Below are 20,340 nucleotides of genomic sequence, written 5' to 3' on the forward strand. Positions count from 1 at the left end.
TTTGGCTCATGCTCACACACACTCCAGCCGTCCTCTCCATCCTCCCATCCCTTCTCACCCAGCTTTATTGTCTCTTCTTCCTCTTCCTCCTCCTCTTCACCCATGGATTCCAGTTTGTGTTGCTCAACATATTTGGGAACCATAGTCCTGGCTCCGTTGCTACACAACCCACTCTTATCTTTGATCCTCAGTCTCCTAAAAGATGCTGCCCAGAGTGCTGGCTGTTCCCTGGGTTAAGTGATGGGTGCCATGTGTCTCATCAGGTATCAGAATTTACTTTCAATTGCAGGGCTTCTTAAACTCTTCCATTTACAACTCCATACCATTGGAGAACCAAGTTGCATACGAATAGGCTTCTTTATTTTTACATGAAGAATTAAACCTTTATTTAATATTTGGTTCTACAGGATGAAGATCATCTTCTTAAAGTTGATTGATACTTTTATTTTATGATCCTCAATGATCACTGCTTCACATACATTATATAGAATAGCAGAAATGTGGGGGTGGGGCGCACATCTGAAATTACTGGAGATTCTGTTGGGATTACCACACCTGAGTTTATTACCAATGTTTTATGAGGCTCAAGTTAGCCACTGAGCATTTTAAAAGCCAAGTATGATACAGCATTCTAACCTCGTACAACCCAAAACCCAAAGTATACTAGTTTGGAACTTCCATGCAGAGAGGGCTGACAGCGGGAGACTGTTGAATGTGTCCCCATCCCTCCCCCCAAATAAACCATTCTGTTTCTCTAAAAGCAGTGGATTCTGTATGGGCAGGATGAATATGTCAGTTCAGTTGAGCTGAGGCGTTTGGGCAGCCTTGATTGGGCTTGTGAGGTGCGCTGCATGTGCAGAGCCAAGGCTGCAGGGAGTCGTGAGGAACACCTCGGGCTATTACCTACTTGATTTGGAATTGCTTTTTGGTTGCACATTCAGAAACCTTTCATTGTTGCCAGATGTGTCATGAAGGGTTGATGCAATGCTTCTAGGTTCCCAAGTGACAGTTTAAAAAATGTGGGTCCTAGATAAAACATTCTGCCTTTATTGTTGTTGTGCTCAGAGATTGGACCCGAGGAGTGTCCTTAAGACAGTTAGTGCCTCAGTTTTCTGTGTCTTGGATCCATTTGAAAGTCTGTGAAAATCACTTGAAAATTGGGGGCGGGGGGGGGGAGCTGAGGCGGATGCACAGGTGAAGACGGGGAGAGGGTGCCTTGGTACCTGGCCCTTTCCTGGAGGCTCTGATCAGGAAGCAGAAGGAGAAAAGGTTTATTTGGCTTCATAGTTTGGAGGGGCATGGTCCATCATGGTAGGGAAGCCAGGGCACCAGAAGCAGCTTGGTTTGTGGCCTGACCAGGAAGAAAGGAGGGCAATGTTGGGGTTTAGCTGCCTTTCTCCTTTTTCTCTTTGTATTGAGTCCAAGATGCCAACCCATGGATTGGTGGCACCCGTGTTCGGTGATATTCCCTCAACTAAATTTCTTTGGAAAAACACAAACATACCCAATACATCCCTGTGCCTCATTAATGCTGTGAGGGTTTTTGTTTTTGTTTTTGTTTTTTAGTGCAGTCAGGTTGACAGTTTAATTTAAACTAACCACCACAAGTACACCCCTTGTCAACTTGACACCCAAACACAGCACGTAAACTCCCAACATTTTACCCCTGGCTCCCATAGGCTCATGGGCATCTCTTAATGCAAAATGCCTTCATTCCAACTTTGAAAGTCTTCATAGTCCTGTTTCAGTGGTGTCTAAAGATCCAAAGTCTTTTCTAAGACCTGAGACAAAGCTTAACCGTGAACTCCCAGAAAATAACAGAACAAGTTGAATACTTTCAATATCTGATAACACAGAGCAAGGCATAAACATTGGGGCATAGCAAGGTAAGATCCCACCAAAATAAGACTGAAGCCCAGCCAGACAAACACAAAGTCTTGCACCTCCATGTCCAGCCCCTGGGGCTCTTGATGGCATCTGAGTTCCCAAGCCTCCAGTTTTGCCACCTACAGGATATGCAACTTTTCTCTTGGTCACCAGCTGTGCTGGGTGACTGCCACATTCCTTACCGAATGTGGCGTGTTTCCAGCTTCTCCAGTATCCTGTGCTGTGGCTTAGCAGGAAGCTGTGTTTTTGTAAAGCTTTATGCTTTGAGCATGCACTGCAGCAAATGCCGCCAGCTCCTACCTTTGCTGCTATTGATACAAAAGGCCGTTCAGTAGAGAGCTTTGGTTGGCTGGGCAGTAGCTGATTAAATGACGATCTGTACCTGTTTTAAATCATTTTGGAAATAGATAGATTAGTAGCAAACCTAGTATTTAAGTGGAGTCCCCTCTGAGCCTCACTTCTGTTTCTGCTCTTGTCCATGTCCTTGACTTGATAAGAGATGCCCACCATGATTTTCACTGGTCTCCTCTGACAGAGACATCAGATGTGTGAGCTACAAGGACTAGAGGTCCTCTGATTGCAGGTCTTCACCTCTCAGAAGAACTTTGTGGAAACCCCACCCTCTTGGACATTATGTACATTGTATGAATGGCTGACAAGCATTTTCTTCTTCCCAAGTGATTTTAATCTCCTAATGTGGAAATTCGCAAGTGAGAAGACAGGTATTATTCTTCCAAGCCTGAACATGGTGGAAAGTGTCCTATTTATACCTTCATGAGTCAGTTGCATGGGTTTCCTCTGGAACTCTGATCTCATAGTGTAAGATGAGAACTCTGTTAGGGGTTTGGGCCCAGTATCTTCTCATTGTTCCTTCTATAATTTGGAGGTACCTCCAATCAGTAGAGGAATTGAATATTGATTTTTCTGCCACAACAACACTTGTGCATCTTCTACCCCAGAAGAGTGGCATTCCTGAAGTATGTGTTGTGCCTGTATGTGTTCCCTATTTATTATTTCCTAGATTGATGTCACAGATTTGTGCCGTATCTGTTGTTTTAATACGCTGTGTTTTGGGATAGTTGTTTTAATAAGCTGTATTTTTTCATAACTTTAATGTGTATTTTGATCTGTACCACAGATGTGTCTTGACATATATTCTCAATTATATGCCTTCCCTGTCTATCTGCATCCCAAATATTCACTAGTCCTGTGTCTCCATAGATTTTTTTTTTTTTTTTTTTTTTTGGCCTTTCCCAGAGTGTCATATAGTGGAATTGTTATTGAAGAACTAGTTAGGGGACATCAAGGCACACTGTTCAGGGGGTCCTGCAAGGGAGTTTTAGAGTCAGGAAGATGGGGTTCAGCTTCCCATATGATGATAAGGGGGAGTACATAGCTAGAGACGAGGAGGAAATGGGGGGGCGGATCCCAGATGAGTGGGCCTAACAGGCTTCTTGCTGAAGGAGGCCAGGTGACCAGACATCACGTGCAGCATGGTGGGGAGTGAGGAACCTGATCAGGTGTGGGGTGGAGGGTCTTGTTGACACTGGGACATGCAAAGATGGGCACAGAAGCCACAGAGAACAGGGTTTGCAGGGTCGTTCGTTAAAGTTCGCTCAAAGGAGCCCCGTGTCTAGATCCACATGCCCAGCCTTTCTGGCCTCAATGCCTGCTTTCAGTTGTAGGGGGCGTCTTCAGTTCCTCTCGCTCTTTCCCGAGCACTTAAATATGCCATCGTCAGGTAGACAGGTTTATCTTGTTTCCCAATTTGGGCAATTAGGAATAAAGTGGCCTGAATATCTAAGTACGGGTTTTGTGTGGATACCAGTTTTACGGGAAAGTTGTAGAGTTATTTGTGCAGAGCATTCTTACACACCCTTTAGCTAATTTCTCCAGTGCTAACATAGTACACTGAGTTGTCAGAACTAATTAACATGGGCACATTGCTGTTGCCCAGGCTTCGCTTACATTTCAGCAATGTTTCCACCAGTTTTCTCTCTATTTTACCATCTGACTCAGGACCGTGTTGCATTAGTAATACAATTTGAATTTGAGTTTATGGAAGTAGTTTAGACATGTTTTATTTGCTAAATATCTTCAAAATCCTCAGCATATGCTGGTAACATGAGTGTAAACTTACCAGTATAAGGGGCCAGTGTCGTGTAGTCAAGTGAGCATTTTAATTATAAGATTGATATTTTGAGCGGGTTTTTTTTTTTGTTTTTAAGTTCGCGTCTGGCTTTGGTAAAATGTGCAGCTCATCTAGTGTATGGAGAGGGGCTGTAGGCTTTGGTTACAAGATGTTGTTTCTCAGCCACACTGGAGCTTGCTGGAAGGTCGTTTTAAGGACGAGTGTTTCAAGGACCTGGAGGAGACTAGTGGTAGTGTAGTCATAGGAGCTGTCATTGCCTAAGGTTTCCAAATCTGTCAGAGGACAAGGTGTTCAGGTAGCTAATGAGCATCTTCACATGTTTCCCTGGCAGAAGGACTCCATGAAAGATGACAGAAGAAGTTATTGTCATAGCCAAGTGGGACTACACGGCCCAGCAGGACCAGGAGCTCGACATCAGGAAGAACGAGAGACTCTGGCTGCTGGACGACTCCAAGACGTGGTGGCGGGTGAGGAACGCAGCCAACAGGACAGGCTATGTGCCGTCCAACTACGTGGAGCGCAAGAACAGCCTGAAGAAGGGCTCCCTGGTGAAGAATCTCAAGGACACGCTAGGTGAGTGTCCACGCCCCACCTGGAATAGCTAGGCCATTGCTGAGGCCAGAGGCCAGCATTGCTGCTTCAGTGTGTGTGTGTGTGTGTGTGTGTGTGTGTGTGTGTGTGTGTGAGAGAGAGAGAGAGAGAGAGACAGAGACAGAGAGAGACAGAGACAGAGAGATGTGTTGCTGTGTGAGTGTTGTATGTATGTAAGGATGGTGTGTGTGGTTATATATGTGGTGTGGTGTATAGGGGTGTGATGTGGTATATGGTATGTATAAGTGTGTGATGTGATGTATGAATGATGTATGGTGTGTGTGTGTGTGTGTGTGTGTGTGTGTGTGTGTGTGTGTGTGTGTGTGTGTGTGTGTATGTGGTGTGTATAGCGGTTTGATGTGGTATGGTGTGTGTGTTTAGGGGTGGGCGTTAATATTGACAGCCTCCTACTTGGGTTTTGTACAGAGATCAAGTTAAAGGCTCTGTTTATCATTTTCTGGATAATTTACGGAGTTTGGAGTCTTAAGTAAATCAAAACTTCTGTATACTGTAGACCCCTACACAGCTGTCTCCTTGCATCCAAACTCTAGAAGACCCTGACTTGGACTCAGGACAAGTTTCATAGGTTTGTCTTACCTGTCAATGCACCAACCCTTTCCCCTTACAAACTCACACGCATTGGCCTTTGTACACACTGAAAGAGAAGGCAGGTACGTTTGGGTGTGTTGTTTTTGTTTGTTCCTATCGTAGGCGATAGGATATTTTATACCACAGTTTCAGGCAGTTAGTTCATGTGTAGTTTTGGTGCTGAGCAATGTGACATCGGAAGCCTCCCAAATGGACACTTCCACAAGCCCTGTTCAGTTGTGACATCCTCTGTACTTCCTGCCGCTTCCCTTCCCCTGGTGTATCAGTTCATTTCCTATCACTGTAACAAACTCCTTGATGGTAGGTTACTTCATAAAGAAGGCGGCTTAATTTGGCTTACATGAGGTCAAGTGGCTGCATGTGTATTGCCTTTTTGGCAAAGTTTCAATGTGGTAGAGGTATCGCATGGCAACAGACTGGGGGAGTTAAAGAACTGTATGTGTGTGTGTTGATATTGTTCCCTCTGCAAAGTCACCAGTATTCATTTATGCATGTTCTCTCTGGTCCCCTTCACCACCCAAAGGCTCCACTTCTGAGCACTGTGCTAGGAACCACTTTCTTCCTTCTTACTACTCTCTGTAGGGATTAAATCCAACACAAGGACCCAGGTAAGGAGATGCATCCAAACCATGTTAACCACTGGTCTGACAGATCACTACCACAGTGGCGGCCAGCCACATCCGAGTGTGCACACGGTGCCCACTAACCATGATTCCTGCTCCAGGTTACCCTGGAATATAATCAGGAAGGTTCTGTGGAAGGACAGCTGAGCTGAGCTGGCAGTTCACAATTGTTGCCCTCTCAGATGAGTTTGAGGGGTCATTTTTATAGCCAACAGTGCCAGCTTGTCCCTTCAGATTTGCTGTGGAAGTGAGCCAGTCTCATCACCGAGGCCAAGTGTTTGTAGGTTTTTCTTTGTTGCTAGAAGAGGATTCATTTCACTGGAGTGGGCAGAGGTGAGGGAGACATGGGAAAACTGAAATCAAAATCACACTGGAAGTGGTGAGTGTTTGGGGTGAGGTGACCATCTTGTCTTCCTCCTTGTACAGTCCATAAAGGTTTGTGCTGACTGCTCAGTGGGTGAAGCCTTCAGTCATTAGGAGGCATTTTGTGCTGTGCATGGATTTTTCTCAGGATGTTTGTGGCCAGCGTAGACTCTGAAAATGCTGGAAAAGTGCCATTTGTTATTAGCATTCTAGGGCTCTTTCCACCGAATTCTCTCACCTGTGTATTCTTTTTCTTTGCTTGAGAATGTCACTGCAAAGAAATGCCCCTGCCCTATTCTTTAGCCTTTCAGTTAAGAATGATAAAGAGGCTGGGAGGTGGTGGCGCACGCCTTTAGGCCCAGCACTCGGGAGGCAGAGCTAGGCAGATCTCTTTGAGTTCAAGGCTAGCATGGTCTACAGTGTCAGATCCAGGACAGGCACCAAAACCACACAGAGAAACTCTGTCTCAAAAAACAACAGCAACAACAAAAAGAATGGTAAAGAAAGCAGCGTTGGTGAATGGGTCAGTGCCTTCATGGTGTTCTGAGAGTTTTTGACTGACTTCCCAGCCACCTCCTAACACACCCTCTGTAGTAATGTTAAGCATTGTTGACATATTTTGCCTTAAAAAAAAATCTTCAGAATTCTGTAAACCACAAAATACACATAACTTGGAAGTGGAAAAAGTAAGCCCCCTGAGGTCATGGAGAGCCCAGCCCCTTAGACACTGCCTACTGGCTTTCTTAGGAGGAAAGCCAAGGCCTCTGGGTAAAGCTCCAGGCCTCATCTTTGCCCAGTGTGTTCAGATTTCCCCTGAGTGTGATCAGTTCATCTCATCCCGCACTCCTTAGTCACAGACCAAACCAGCGCATCCCCACCCACCCTGGTGCTGGGCCTGTTCCCCTGTCCCTGACAGATTGCCACCCAAGCCCTGCTGGAATGCATAGGCTGCTACAGAAGGCCAGTTCCATTTTTGGAGAACACAGATTGCTAGAAAGTGCTTCCTTAAATAGAATCAAAAATTTTACATTTCTCAAACTTCCTCCCCTTGGCTCTGACTCTGCCCTCCAGGGCTTTGCCAAGCAGAGCAAATCTCTTCAGTGAGAGTGGTGTTTCTTCTGTGAGCTTCCGTCCCAATTTCAGCCCATAGTTCTTTGGAAATGTTTGCATTAAGCATGAAAGATTGCAAAAATACAGATAAAACTATGTTTTAGATATCTATACTTATTAACAGGAGTTCATTTTCATAGCCAAGGGGCCTTTGGGACTCAGGGGAGAAGCGACCCCCATTACATTTTTTTTCTGCCTTTTATGTGTGCATGCACACAGAAAATGAGGACACGTGTGATGGGGGGAGGGGACCAGAAGATAACCCACAGCAGTTTGTTCCTTGTTGCTACCCTGTAAGACCCAGGGATTGAACTCCTCAGGTCTTCAGATTTGATGGCAGGCACCCTTTCCTTTGAGCCACCTCACTGTCTTGGCTCCCATTTTCAGTAATTTTCTTGCTGCTGCTGCTGCTGTTGGTGTGTTCACGTATCTGTCATGATTGCCTTTGCTTTGGACAAAGAGGGGACCTTGTTAGCAGAGCACATGCCTCCTGTTGAAGCACACGATGTCCGTGTGTAATCATTTCTATCTCCGCCGCCTGACTTCCACCAGTTTGTAGGCCCGAGAAAAGGGAAGGTACATGCTGTGGCCCCTCTTGTCTCCCGGGTGTCTCTTGTGATACAAACCTCGGAGACTTGAGTGTTCGTGGCTTCCTGTTTAGTTAGGGACTCTGATGGGTCCTCAGAGTTAAACACATGAGTTTCAGACTGTATGTGCAGAATGGCAAGCGTCCCTGCCATGTGAAGGTATCAAAACAGTATTGACCTGTGCCCCATCCCTTAACTTCTTGTACTGCGTGCTGCCATCCATGTGGAATTTATACTGCTCTAGGAAACCACCCGAATCTGAGGTCCATGGGACTTCCATGCTCAATGCCTAGTTTGGAGTCACTCACAGAGCCACAGTACGATGAACTAGAACTTCTCTCTATGAGGGGAGGACACAGTGGCTCTGTGTGGCTGTCTGTGCACCTTGGAGACTTAAATCTTGTCACACACAGTGCATTCTTCCAGCCACTTGAAGGAAACAGTGTATTTGACAAAAACATCTCTTTGAAAGTATTGACATTCTTGTCTTTCGATGATTTGTAATTGAGTAAAACAAGCTCATCTCGTATTTTCTTTGATGAGGGCAAAGCATTTATCTGCTGGATCTCTTTTCATGTTCAGCTCCTGGTCACGAACAATCAAGAAAATGTTCCCGTGCAGAGCAAGGAGTGATTGGTTGTCAAGTGCTGTTTCTTCAGGCAGTGTCCTGGCGTAGCTCTGAGCTCAGCCGTGAGCCAGCCCTGGCTACTTCTGTCCTTGACATTGCAGTTTGACTTGCATGACTGTGTGGGCTAGATCTTGTAAAGCCCTGTGCTAAGCCTTTTGGGATGAAGGCACTTCTCTCTGGAAGATTATTTCCAAAGATTTCTCTCCAAAGGCCTCAAGCACAGTTTTTGTTAACTGTTCTGATTCCAGCCAGAACCCACCATCACCCCAAGGGAGTTGAGCCTTGCCTAGGTGATTATGACTTGAGCAGCGTTTATGGCCTCTGCAGGGATGGCAGGAAAATGGGGGTGAAGACATGGGGAGGTCAAGAGATAGACATAACCTGATCCAGACCCAAACAGGATACTGGGAGGCCTTAAAGCAGGGCCCATGGAGGGATGGGAAGATAGGCTGGCAAGAGAGACAGGCAAGATTGTCCCCATGCTGGTACACTGGGGTGAGGCGATAATCCGGATGCTTGCCTCATAGGGTGGCACATATTTTCTTTGCTTTCACCAAGTTCCTGCCTGGGACCCCTCAGGTTCTAGGATTCCTTTGCTGTACTGCCAGGGGATCCAGCCTGATATTGGAACCCTCTGACAGACAAGGACAAGAGCTGTGTGCTTAGAAAAGTGTTTTACAGTGAATACTTAGGGAGTATTAAGAATGTTAAACCCCTCTGTCAGATCTGGCTTTAAAGTTTGAGTGAACTAGGAAGTGAGTTTCTCCTTTATGTAAAAAGGAAGCATGTAGTTTAGCAGTCATTATAACTAACCCCCACCAAGGCAGAGAGGACTTGCCTTGGAGGCTGGTCTGGTCTTGCTCTTACCATGTAGCCGAAATGACCTTGACTTCCCAGTGGCCCAGCAGCCCTCCTTACTCAGCCGTCTAAGTGCTGGGACTTACGGGTGTGAACCACGATGTGTGACTTCTCACAGTTTGGACGTGAGGACCACATGCAGTCTCCCAGGGTACCATATACGGGCTTCATGTATTTGGAGGAAAGTAAGGTAGTGTTCCTGATTCTGATGCCTCTCTCTGACAGGGGTGAAGTGGTCTCCTCTCAGAACCGTGGGCTACATCACAGGGTCAAGCAATCTCTTTCCCATTGGTGCCATCAGATTTTTGCTTCTCTTAAAGCATACCTGTTTTCCACAAAGGCCATTTACAGTTTCCTTGGCCGTTCTACGTTTTGTCTTCCCCCAGTCTGTCAGTGAACTGGTAGGTAGTAGTAGCAGTGGGCAGGAGCCCCGTGTCACAGATCTCAAGGGCCACTGGATGCCTGCAGCAACTACCTGATAGATGAACTCGGAGCAGCTTGTAAGTCACATAGCACGCTGTCCTTGCCAAAACAGCCTCCCCCACATACATTTTTCCCATCAACAGTAAAGATGCCAAATTCTGTCTAGAAAGGATTTGGGGACTTCAAACACTGGCCCTTGAGCCAGCAGGCATGGTAATGGGTTTTTTTTTTTACTTACATAGAAAGATGTAGGTTGTTAAATTAAGCAAGATGTGTATAGTCAGTTGGGGTGTGAACTCATAAAAACGTCTTTTGTTACATAGAAACAGGTAATACCACCCCTGGCAAGAGAATGGCCCCGTGACCTCCCTAAGAACACCAGATAGGAGATCCAGAGTACACTTCGGCTCTGACTGATGTGTTTGTCTACATAGTGTTGACCATCTGGGTTGAGTGGCAGGCCGCCCTGTGCAGTAGATTGGAAACTATCTTCAAGTTAGCATTTGTGCAATGTTGGAGAACAGTTTAGAAACAACGCTTTCCTCATTTTGGACATGAAAAACTAGGTCCTGATTAGCACCCAAAGTACATGATGATGATGATGATGAGCACCCAGAGTAGATGATGACAGGGGGGGGGGGGAGGAGGAGGAGGAGGGAGGAGGAGGAGGAGGAGGAGGAGAAGAAGAAGAAGAAGAAGAAGAAGAGGAGGAAGAAGAAGAAGAAGAAGAAGAAGAAGAAGAAGAAGAAGAAGAAGAGAAGAAGAAGAAGAAGAAGAAGAGATGTAAATTTCCCAGTTTGATGGGTGTGTTTGTGTATAGTACTGGAGTGGTCTCAGCAGCTTAGTCTCAAATGGCTCATGGAAACAGGGCTCCTGTCACCTTGCTGTGCATTCAAAACGTACAGGCGTGCTTAGGGAGTTCTTTAGAGACTACCCTGGGCCTAAAGGCATGCCATGGTCTGGGGGATGCTGTGACGTGAGTCCCTGCTCTGTAGGATCGTTTGCAGTTCTGTAGTGACTTCAGTGTGGAAGTAGCCTTTCAAAGACCAGACAGTATCATGAGCATGCACTGCAGTTGAATGTAAGGCATAAGAAAACAGCAGGTGCCCATGTATTCTGCTGGTTCCTCATCAGAACAATGCCCTATGGATGACCTGTTTTCTGTGTATCTCTAGGATGAGAGTAAGGAATGCCTGCTGCTTGCTCCAACTACCCAGACTGTTTCTGAGCCATTGTTCAGGTCTTGTTTATGCAGCTATTTCTAAGAAAGGAAGTCTCACAGCAGACCTCCTGGGATCCTGGCTCTTCCAATCGGTCCCCCCTCTTTTCTGTGGCAGCCCCTGAGCAGGAGCTGTGCTGCTGCTGAATCAGTTGGGGTGAGGATCCATGCATCATCGTGTCTGTTTGTCATTTTCTGTAATGGTCACTCCAGTACAGAGCAGTTAGCCCTCAATCGATATACACACAAACAACGAAAATGAACTCAGCAGGTTGTATTTATATATTTGTCCATTTATATGTAACAATAATAATCAAAGAAAAAGGCTATCAGTTTGAAGTGGTGAGATCTTGGGAGGGGGTTGAGCAAGGAAGAGGAAGGACAAGTGATGTGATTATATTTTAATTAAAAATGTAAAAAATATAATCTCTGAAGTGGCTATATTTCATCTAACTATCAAATAGTTGTTTTCAGTCTTTAAAACGTCATACTTTTAAGAAAACTGGAATCTGTGGAAAAACGTAGAAGAAAGCACATCCCCTGGGGACTCTTGGCTCTGAAAGAACCAGTTAGTTAGCATTTGTATCTACTCTCTTGGTGTTTGTATGCATTACAGTTAGATTTCTTGATGGCTGTGGCTGTTCTCAGCGGAGTTAGTGCAGAGCATATGGACTCTTTCTGCAGGGTGCCTGACACTGGCCAGGGAACAGCAGTTTTCAGACAGTCCCCACACTTCTCGGTTTTGGGGGGATGCTTAGAGGTTTTTGTCTTTTTTTTTTTATCCTGTTAAGGGAGATGTTGATTTTTGCAGTGTACTTGTTGTCGAAGTCACGGGCTCTTCTGTCCTGACTGTTCTTCAGGAATGAGAACAGGTCTGCTAGCCACCCTGCCCTGCCTGGAACATGCTTCCTAGCCAAGTCACTCCGTGGAGCGGCTTCATTAAAGAACAGGACAAAGCCCAACATGCCCTTGGAAAATGTGTATTATAACATGTGAAAGGCCGGATCTCAATTCTGTCTCAGATGTCCAGCCTCTCCTGAGGTCTGTTCTGTCATGACTTCATCCTCTCCATGGTGTCGTATCTACTCTTGTGCAGGCATGAATTAAACATAATGCATTGTAATTTAGAATCCATTACAACTCTGTCTCACCAGATTGTTCACAATAGAAACAGGCTGTCACATGTAATACTGCTGGAATACTATGGAATCTTCTATAGCTGTGCTGCCAGACATTCAGAAGAAACTCAGATTTGTTTTTGTATGTCACAAGCTTCCAAGTATTTAGAACCCAGAATGTAAAACAACTTCCAGCAGATTAGTGGGAGGGTAATTAGAAAATAAGAGAGATTGTTTTGAAGGATAAAAAAATTACTAATAGGACAAAAAGCGAGGCGGGACCGTGAGATCGGGGAGGAGTGTGTGCCTCAGAAAACTTGGAGAAGCAGGTGTGGAGCTTCCTGTGGGTGCATGAATCCCATGTTGCTCTGCCCACTGGGCAGTAGTGGAGTAGTAGTCCCTTGTGTCTTCATGGAGGACAGAGAGTCAGGTTCAGTTCTGTGAGCCCCTGTGTCTGTCTGTAGGTTCCACATGAAAGGTTCTACCAACTATGAGCAGATTGAAAATAATCAAGAATGTTACTGTGTCTATATGAGTACATACAGAGCTCCGCTCTTGTCTTTATTCCATACAATACAGTACATCATCTACATAGTGCTTACGTTCTGTTGGGTGATCCTTGACTGACAGTACATGGAACAGTTTGCGTAGGTTCTGTTCTATGCAAGTACCCTGCCATATTATATAAGGGATGTGAGGAGATGTAAGTTTTGGTGACCATGCCAGACCCGGGGATGCTGCCCTGGGGATTATGAGGGCTGTCTGTGTTTCGAGATAACCGACATATTGATTGCTGCTTCTTACAGTCACCATGTGGCAGCTTTCTAAAGACACCCCCCCCCGCATGCCCCCCAAGCTAAAGAGTTTATTCAAGCTGTGGAACAGAGCGACACGGGCTAAAAATGCCTGGGAATGAGTAAAAGCCTCTTACCGTGTTTCTGACTGCGTTTCCCCATATGGCCTGCATTTGTTGTTCGATCCTATCCATATGTCTGAAATGTTCCTTTTCTCTACTGCTGTTTCCCTCCGTGGCTGAGGCTCCTTGGGGCATTGCTAACTAGCACCATGCAGCTGTACTGACTGCTGAGCCCATCCCCCCGCCTCGCCCCCACACTTATCTGAGCTCCTGCTGGTACCCCCTTCCCTATGGCCCTGGCCTTGTGCTCGCTCTTGGTAGTATAGAGAGGTAGGTGGGCATCCAAAGGCTCCTCTGCTTGGTGCCCGGAGCCAGGCAGGGTCTACTTAACAGACTCAGCCAGTACAGGTGGTGCTACGTACTTTTCTATGGGGTCCGCCAAGGTGCTCACATATGTGACCTTTTGCTTAGAGCAATGGTTCTCACCCTGTGACTCATGACCACTTTGGGATCAAAAGACCCTTTCACGGGGGTCCCATATCCGCTATCCTGCTACGTTTCAGTTATTTTCATTACAGTTCATAACCGAAGCAAAGTCACAGGTACGAAGTAGCAACGAAAATAATTTTATGGTCGGGGTTCACGGCAACGCGAGGAACTGTGTTAAAGGGTCGCAGCAGTAGGAAGGTTGAGAGCCACTGGCCCAGAGCTTTGCCCCCCAGGCTGCTGTTGCTTCTCCGCTCTGTTCCTGAATTCACCGGGTCTGCAGATGTGCTCTCGGGTTGATGTTCGTTTCCCCAGCTGTGGAAGCCACTCTGCAGGACAGTTCCTAGATCTTTTTGAGCTGCACGCCCCGTGTTTCTTCAAGGAAGTATGGCGTGGGTTGTAGGAAATTTGCTTGATTTGCATCTTCGTTTCCTTAGGAAACACAGCTGTTGACTGGCTGACTTGTAACATTTGCAAGTAGGTATTTGTGAGTAGAGTTAGTGGTAACACACAGTCACTGTCATGCTCCTAATTGAAGTTGACCGGATCCATACTATTTAACCTGGTATGCTACGTTAAAATGTAGCATTGACGAAAGTTAGCTATGTGGCCCTCAAAGGGACCCCTGGATCCACTGTGGCTTTTATATATGTGATTTTTATTTCCTGTGTAGGTCGTTTATGGACTTTGTGCTGATTTCTAGGAGGTGCTTTTAGACCACTATGCCACACTTTGCTATGAAATCCAGACAGTGAGGCTTAGCCAAAGCCAGGAGCAAAGTCCCATGTGTCCCAACTAGGCACTGTTCATTGTAGGCCATCAGTAACTAAGGACTTAGAGGTAGGAACACAGGCTTCTGGAGGACTGGGCATCCAGTCACCTCTGTCTACCCAGGGCAACAACCAGTCTGCCCAGCTAGCCTTGCCTTGTTAATGGTGACGCTAAGACCATTTGTTGTGTAGACTGAGCAGCCTCTCTGGGATTATTCCAGACACTCTGGTGCATAATCTATTTCTGACCCCGAGGGCAGGAGGGAGTGCTATAGGAGATAAATCTGTGCAGCTCAGCTGAGAAAGCCTTGCCTCTCCTCCTCTCCAATTGATCCACCGCCGCCTCTCACTCCAGCGTTAATCAAAATCCTTGTTTACTACAAACTCTAGGCAATTGCCACTTGGGTTCTTGCTGGGTGCCAGTCACTTAAATCCAGGGCTGTCCCCAGCTACTTCACCCACCTGGCACTGCCCTCCCCACCATCTGTATCTGTGGCAGGGAGAACAGAAGAGTTTTGCTGTAGAATTCCCAAGAGCTAGGCAGCCTGGGAGCTGGCCTCCCCTATGTGACTCAGACAGTCCTGCAGGAAGGCTGTTGGCCTGTGTCTTCCCCGTGACCGTTTTACTCACTCTAATTTGTAATGTTCAGTTTTTGTAGCTCCAGTACAATCTTGGAAAGCTAGGTGTGTGCTCAGCTTCTGCTGGGGCTTTGACACCTCCAGTCATCCTGGAGAATGTCACTGGTAATCTGTGCCTCATCTCGCCCTTTTGCATATTCAAAATATTCATACCCCTAGATCGGGTGTATGTGTTGAGAGGCGCTGAATATGTATTTTCATCAAAAATTGTCATGAAAAATTAAGGTATTTTCATTGGCATCTGTGTTACCATTTGGCTTTTGCATTTTAAAAAAAAAATCTCTAAATCATTTTTTTTTTCAACCTTAAATGTTTAGAGTCACATTGCTTACCTGCCTGCTAAGAAAGAAAGGAACAGCTTGCTGGGCGGTGGTGGCGCATGCCTTTAATCCCAGCACTCGGGAGGCAGAGCCAGGCGGATCTCTGTGAGTTCAAGGCCAGCCTGGGCTACAAAGCGAGATCCAGGAAAGGCACAAAGCTACACAGAGAAACCCTGTCTCGAAAAACCAAAAAAAAAAAAAAAGAAAAGAAAAGAAAGAAAGAAAGGAACAGCTCTCATTTGTGCCAGGAGTTCAGAGTTCAGAGCCCTGTGCACACGGAACTGTGTGACTCTGGGGAGAGCCAGTTGCCCCAACCCTTCCATCCCCAGGATGGCTCTTGGTGCATCTGCCCCGTGGAAGAGGGACTGCCTGGGCAGAGAGAAGACCAGTGGTGACGGCACTCCCCCGCCTCACAGATCTCCCCATTTCCTCCCATCCTTAGCATTCAACTCTGAACTTGGAAGTTTTATATGACACTCGGTAGAGCACTTCATTATAAGGCACACTCCCCTAGAAAGAGATCAACATTAGTTTCAGAGTCGGGAGAGAAGAAAGGGAGGGAGGGTCAGGAATTAGTACAACCCCTTGTTGGCCACACCCTTCTACCCTTGCTGGCACACAGTAAGATTTTTGAGCTTTCTCAAAGGGCAGGTAGAAGAAATCTCTAGGAGACAGCTGTGGGGCATATGCTGGGGGGGGGGGGGGGGGGGGTGGAATTGACCTGCCCAGGCTCCTAGCAGTCCCCAGCACTGGTTGGAAGGGTTGACAAAGTATATGAAATGGTAGTTAGTGGTGAGAGAGGAGAGTGGAGTTCATTCACTGAGCATATGCTGTTCCTTGTTCTTTGTTTTTAGTGGGGAGGTGGCCCTGAGAACCTGCATGGGAGGACTACATACAGGATGGCTTCCTCACAGGGTGCAATACTGCTGAGTTTTAATGTTCTTGACAGGTCTAGGAGCTCAGCAGATCTTCGTGGTAAACCCCTCTCTTCTGGAGGAAAGCCCACATTGTACTTATTCCTTGCCATTGCACATGAATGTGTCCAGGACATCTTGCCACACAGCTGTATTGTCTGTGACCCACAAAGGGACTTTGGGGATCAACTCAGCCGGTGGAGAAGGCATTGACGTTCACTTATCAAAGCTGGAGTTAACGTGGAGGAACTAAAGTTTTTAGATGAGTTTCCTGCCCACTCTCCATCTCCTGGGGTTTACACAGTCTGGCTGTCAGAGGGTACATACTCCCCTCTGTAGAGCATAGAGACACCACATGACCCCAGTGACGGCGGCGACTGAGGTCTTAGGGTGAGGTGGGATAGAGTGTTTGAGTTCCATGAAGGAAGAGGGCATAGGCATCGGGCGGTGTGTGTTGCCTTTGGTCCCTTGCTCTGCAGTGGTTTAGAATTCAGAATCTTCCCCTTCCTCATGTTGGTTCCCCAATTCCATGTAACGAGGGTTTCTCACTAGCAAGATACTGAGGCGGGAATGTCCAGATGACAAGCCTTTTGCTTTGCCAATGTTGTTCTGTCAGCCTCTGGGGAGAACTCTGCCTCTCCCTTGCACACTCCTCCTCTCTGTAGATTCTCAGTGGCCTCTGGAGCCTCTGGCCCATGCACCTGATTTCCCCCAAGTCCACCCCACCCCACCCACCCCACCTTGTGCTGAACCCAGACCTCCACATTTTGGAGCATCTCAAAGTCTATCTGCTCCTGACTCCAAATAGCCTGCAGTTCCTGCCATGGGACACTCCTGGCCCTTATCTAGGTAGGCTCCTCTGCTTCCAGTAGGCTCAGAAGCCACAGGCTCACAGGGACAGTCCCCTGAGTCTTTTTTTTTTTTTTAATTGTACTTGTCACCATAGTGACATTTAGTATTAAGAGCTTTTCATTATTTTCAGTTGACTTTACTAATAGGTCCTAACTCTAATGGAGGAAATGCCCACACATTAACAGCCTCTGGTCATAACTTAGTATAAACAACATTTTAGCAGAAGCAAGATTTTTGGTTAAATTCAGTTTAGGTTACAGATCTAATTAGCGGCAGAAGTTGTTGTTGGCATCTGCACTTAAGAGTCTACATGAATTATTCTTCAGTGTTGGTCTGTGATGGCCAAGGGGCCAGAGGGACATTCCTCCTGCTTTGCTTGGGGCTGAGCACTGAACTGCAAATGAGCCGAGATCTTTCTTGAGAAGACAGAGAAGACAGGGACATCGGCCAAGTTCTGTGTATAGAAATTTACCCTGCAGTCATGGCTGACCCTAGCTCAGTCCTTGACGTAGGGGGTGGCGGGGAGAGGGGGATGCTAGGGAATGCTAGGGAATGCTGTAGTCTGGTAGAATGTCCCTGAGCTCTCTGTGGCCTAAGAGCCACCCGTTTATGCAGGAGATCTTGCAGTAGTGTAAAGATGTTGGAAGATGTGACCCTGCCGCCATGTCCCTCCCTTGAGCCCACACTGGTAGAATCGATTCACATTCTTCTTCAGGATAGGATACTGGGTCGTACCTTGACCTTTGCCCATCTTTGGTGGTCATGCTATGGCTGAGGTGATCTGGCTTTTAAAAAAAAAATCAGATCCCACTTCTGCTGTGCCGTAAATATCTGCAAATTGTTACTGGCCTAATCCGGTGTCTGTAGGACCAGAGGAACTGACCACATTTGTGACTAAGTCCATTGTGATTTAAACTTGACTTTGTCTAAAATTGGTTTGTACCCGAGAGCCTGTCCTATTCCCTAAACCACAAGTGGGGTGTCTTTGATACTTTCTAAGACAGTGGCCACAGGGAGATGCATCTGGACCACTCTCCACCCAGTCAGCTTGCAGAAGACAGGCTGCTTGGTGAGCCTTCCTGGCTGTAGATACTATCTATCTGTCATAGATTGCTCATGAGAACTCTGGCAGTGATACCTAAGACACCCTAGGCTCAGAAAACAATGTGCACCTTCCTGGTGCCTCATGGAGCCAATGAGCATTGTTTACAGCCCAAGTGCCTTCTGCCCCTCCCACAGCCAAACTCAGGTGGCTCCCAACCGGAAAAGTGTTCTTTTCAGCTTGCTTGACCACAGCATCAGCATCAGTGGTTTGGCACATTCAAGAAGGTGGAGGTGGGGAGTGAAGATGGGGGAAGTCTTGTTTTATTTTCTCAAGACTCTGAATCGATGAGGCAAAAATCAGCTGAAACTTAGCTTTCAAAAAACAAGTATACTAAAGTCAGCTTTTATCATGAGAATGTATGTTGGTTTCGGGAGCTTGGTTCATGCTGCGGGGACTCTCTCTCGGGTCCTCTTTTGCTCACCTCCAGCCTCATTAAGTGCTGAATACTGCTGCTTCTGCTGTCCATGGCTTTCCCTCATGCTCTCTGGAAAGCTTGAACAACACATGGGTCCCCCCCTGGCTCAACAGTGCATGTAGAATGAGCCCCTCCAACCCATGGAGAAAAGCCTTGTGTCTGAGAGGGTTTAGAAGTGCTGACCGGGTTCAAACTAGAGTCGCTGTATTATCTTACATGGTCAGCCTGTCCAGATATCCTACAGTTAGTGTCTTAGGGTTTCTGTTGCTATGACAAAACACCATGACCAAAAGAACTTTGGGGAGCAAAGGGTTTATTTCACCATCTACCTTAAGAGGCCATAGAGGAACACTGCTTATTTGATTGCTTCCTGTGAGTTGGGCCCACCCATGGTATTAATCAAGACAATGCCCACAGGCTTGCCCACAGGCCTGCCTGCCTGCCAAAGGGCATGTTTCTGTGTTGTGTTGACAAAACATAGCCAGCACACATCAAATTCAAGGTTTGTCTTTTCGCTTATCCTGATGGTTTTGTTGTGGTTGTTAAGTTATTTTAAACTTTGATCTGAAACAACTGAGTTGCCCTTACCAGCATTTACCACAAAACAAGATGCAGATCACGCTGTCGGACAGTGATGGGAAGCCCTCACAAGCCATGTGTTAAATGCTTCTTCTCACATGACAATTTTCAGTGCTCACTTCCCTTACTCAAATCATGTCAAATCTCATGGCCCCTAAATAATAAAGGCCTTTCTTAATTTTTAGTTGACTTTAATAATAAGCCCTAACTCTAATGGAGAAAGTCCCCGCACATTAATACCCTTTAATCACAACAGTTTAAATAGTATTCTAAGCGTAAGGAGTATTTTTAGTTAAATGTCACTTATGTTACAGATATGATTAGTGACAAAATGGAGTGATTTGCCCCAGAGTTCCCAGAATTCAAGCGCACACCATCTGAACGAGTTAGCTTGAATATATTTCAGAACTATCAAATTTGTTTGACATGTTCTCTTAAATCTGCAGGGCTCCAGCTGGAAGATGACAGTCGAGAGAGCCACATCTCATAGGTGTTTGTTATAGCAGCTCTTCATCTTCAGGGTTAGGGGTGCATAGAAGATTTTGACTTTAAAATGACTAACATTAATAATGTATGACATATTCAAACTTTTATTAGAACTCAGTCTTTAGTGTATGTAATGTTATTCAGGAAAGTTAAAATGTGCCTATTATCATCAATAAAAATGTAGCTCGGGACCACAGAGCTCACACCTGGTGCCCCAAAATTGTCCGCCTTTAACTTCAGCTCAGCTGTTAGCTATTTAAAAAGGGCGCTGTCTATCTGCTCACGGAATGAAAAATACAGTTCCAAGGTGCACATTCTATTTCGTCCAGGTGACACTGTGGTACAGTCTGTGGCCTCTAGGTTTCTAGAGAGGTGGCTTCATTAGGAGCTTGATCACCTTCTCATAGCTGGCAAATCTTACTCACCTTGGGCAGCTTTGTGCCAGGGAGGGCTGCTGCCTGTCCTGGGACAACTCAGCCAGTCCAGTCAGCCCTTCTGAGGTTCTGAAACCGTGTGTCGACTGCCGAGGGGGGTGTTGATCGCCTTGCTGCCTAGGGTCCTGTGGAGAGGATGCAGCATCGTAGCTGCTCAGAGATGCCGCAGGGAGGAAATGTCAGGGACACGGGCACTTGCCTCTGAGTCTCCTTGGCAGTATGCAACAGGACTCACCACAGCAGGAGCTGAAAAATACCAGCCAGGCTGCTGGGCCTCAGGCTTCTCTGTCCTGCCTCAGTTGACATGTTGAAACCTC

General features: G+C 46.4%; 1 protein-coding gene across 5 annotated transcripts in view; it reads left to right on the forward strand.

Annotated features, from left to right (window-relative positions):
- Positions 1 to 20,340, forward strand: part of Nck2 (NCK adaptor protein 2) — a 128,560-nt gene that overhangs the window by 87,978 nt on the left and 20,242 nt on the right. For all 5 annotated transcript variants that reach the window (XM_036168339.1, XM_036168343.1, XM_036168341.1 and 2 more), the window contains one exon: positions 4,371 to 4,612. In XM_036168339.1, the coding sequence (XP_036024232.1) occupies positions 4,387 to 4,612 (226 nt within the window). In that variant the 5' untranslated portion in view covers positions 4,371 to 4,386. The remainder of the gene's footprint in view (positions 1 to 4,370; positions 4,613 to 20,340) is intronic.

This window comes from Onychomys torridus, chromosome 18, assembly GCF_903995425.1.
Source record: "Onychomys torridus chromosome 18, mOncTor1.1, whole genome shotgun sequence".
In the NCBI taxonomy this organism is placed as follows: Eukaryota; Metazoa; Chordata; class Mammalia; order Rodentia; family Cricetidae; genus Onychomys; species Onychomys torridus.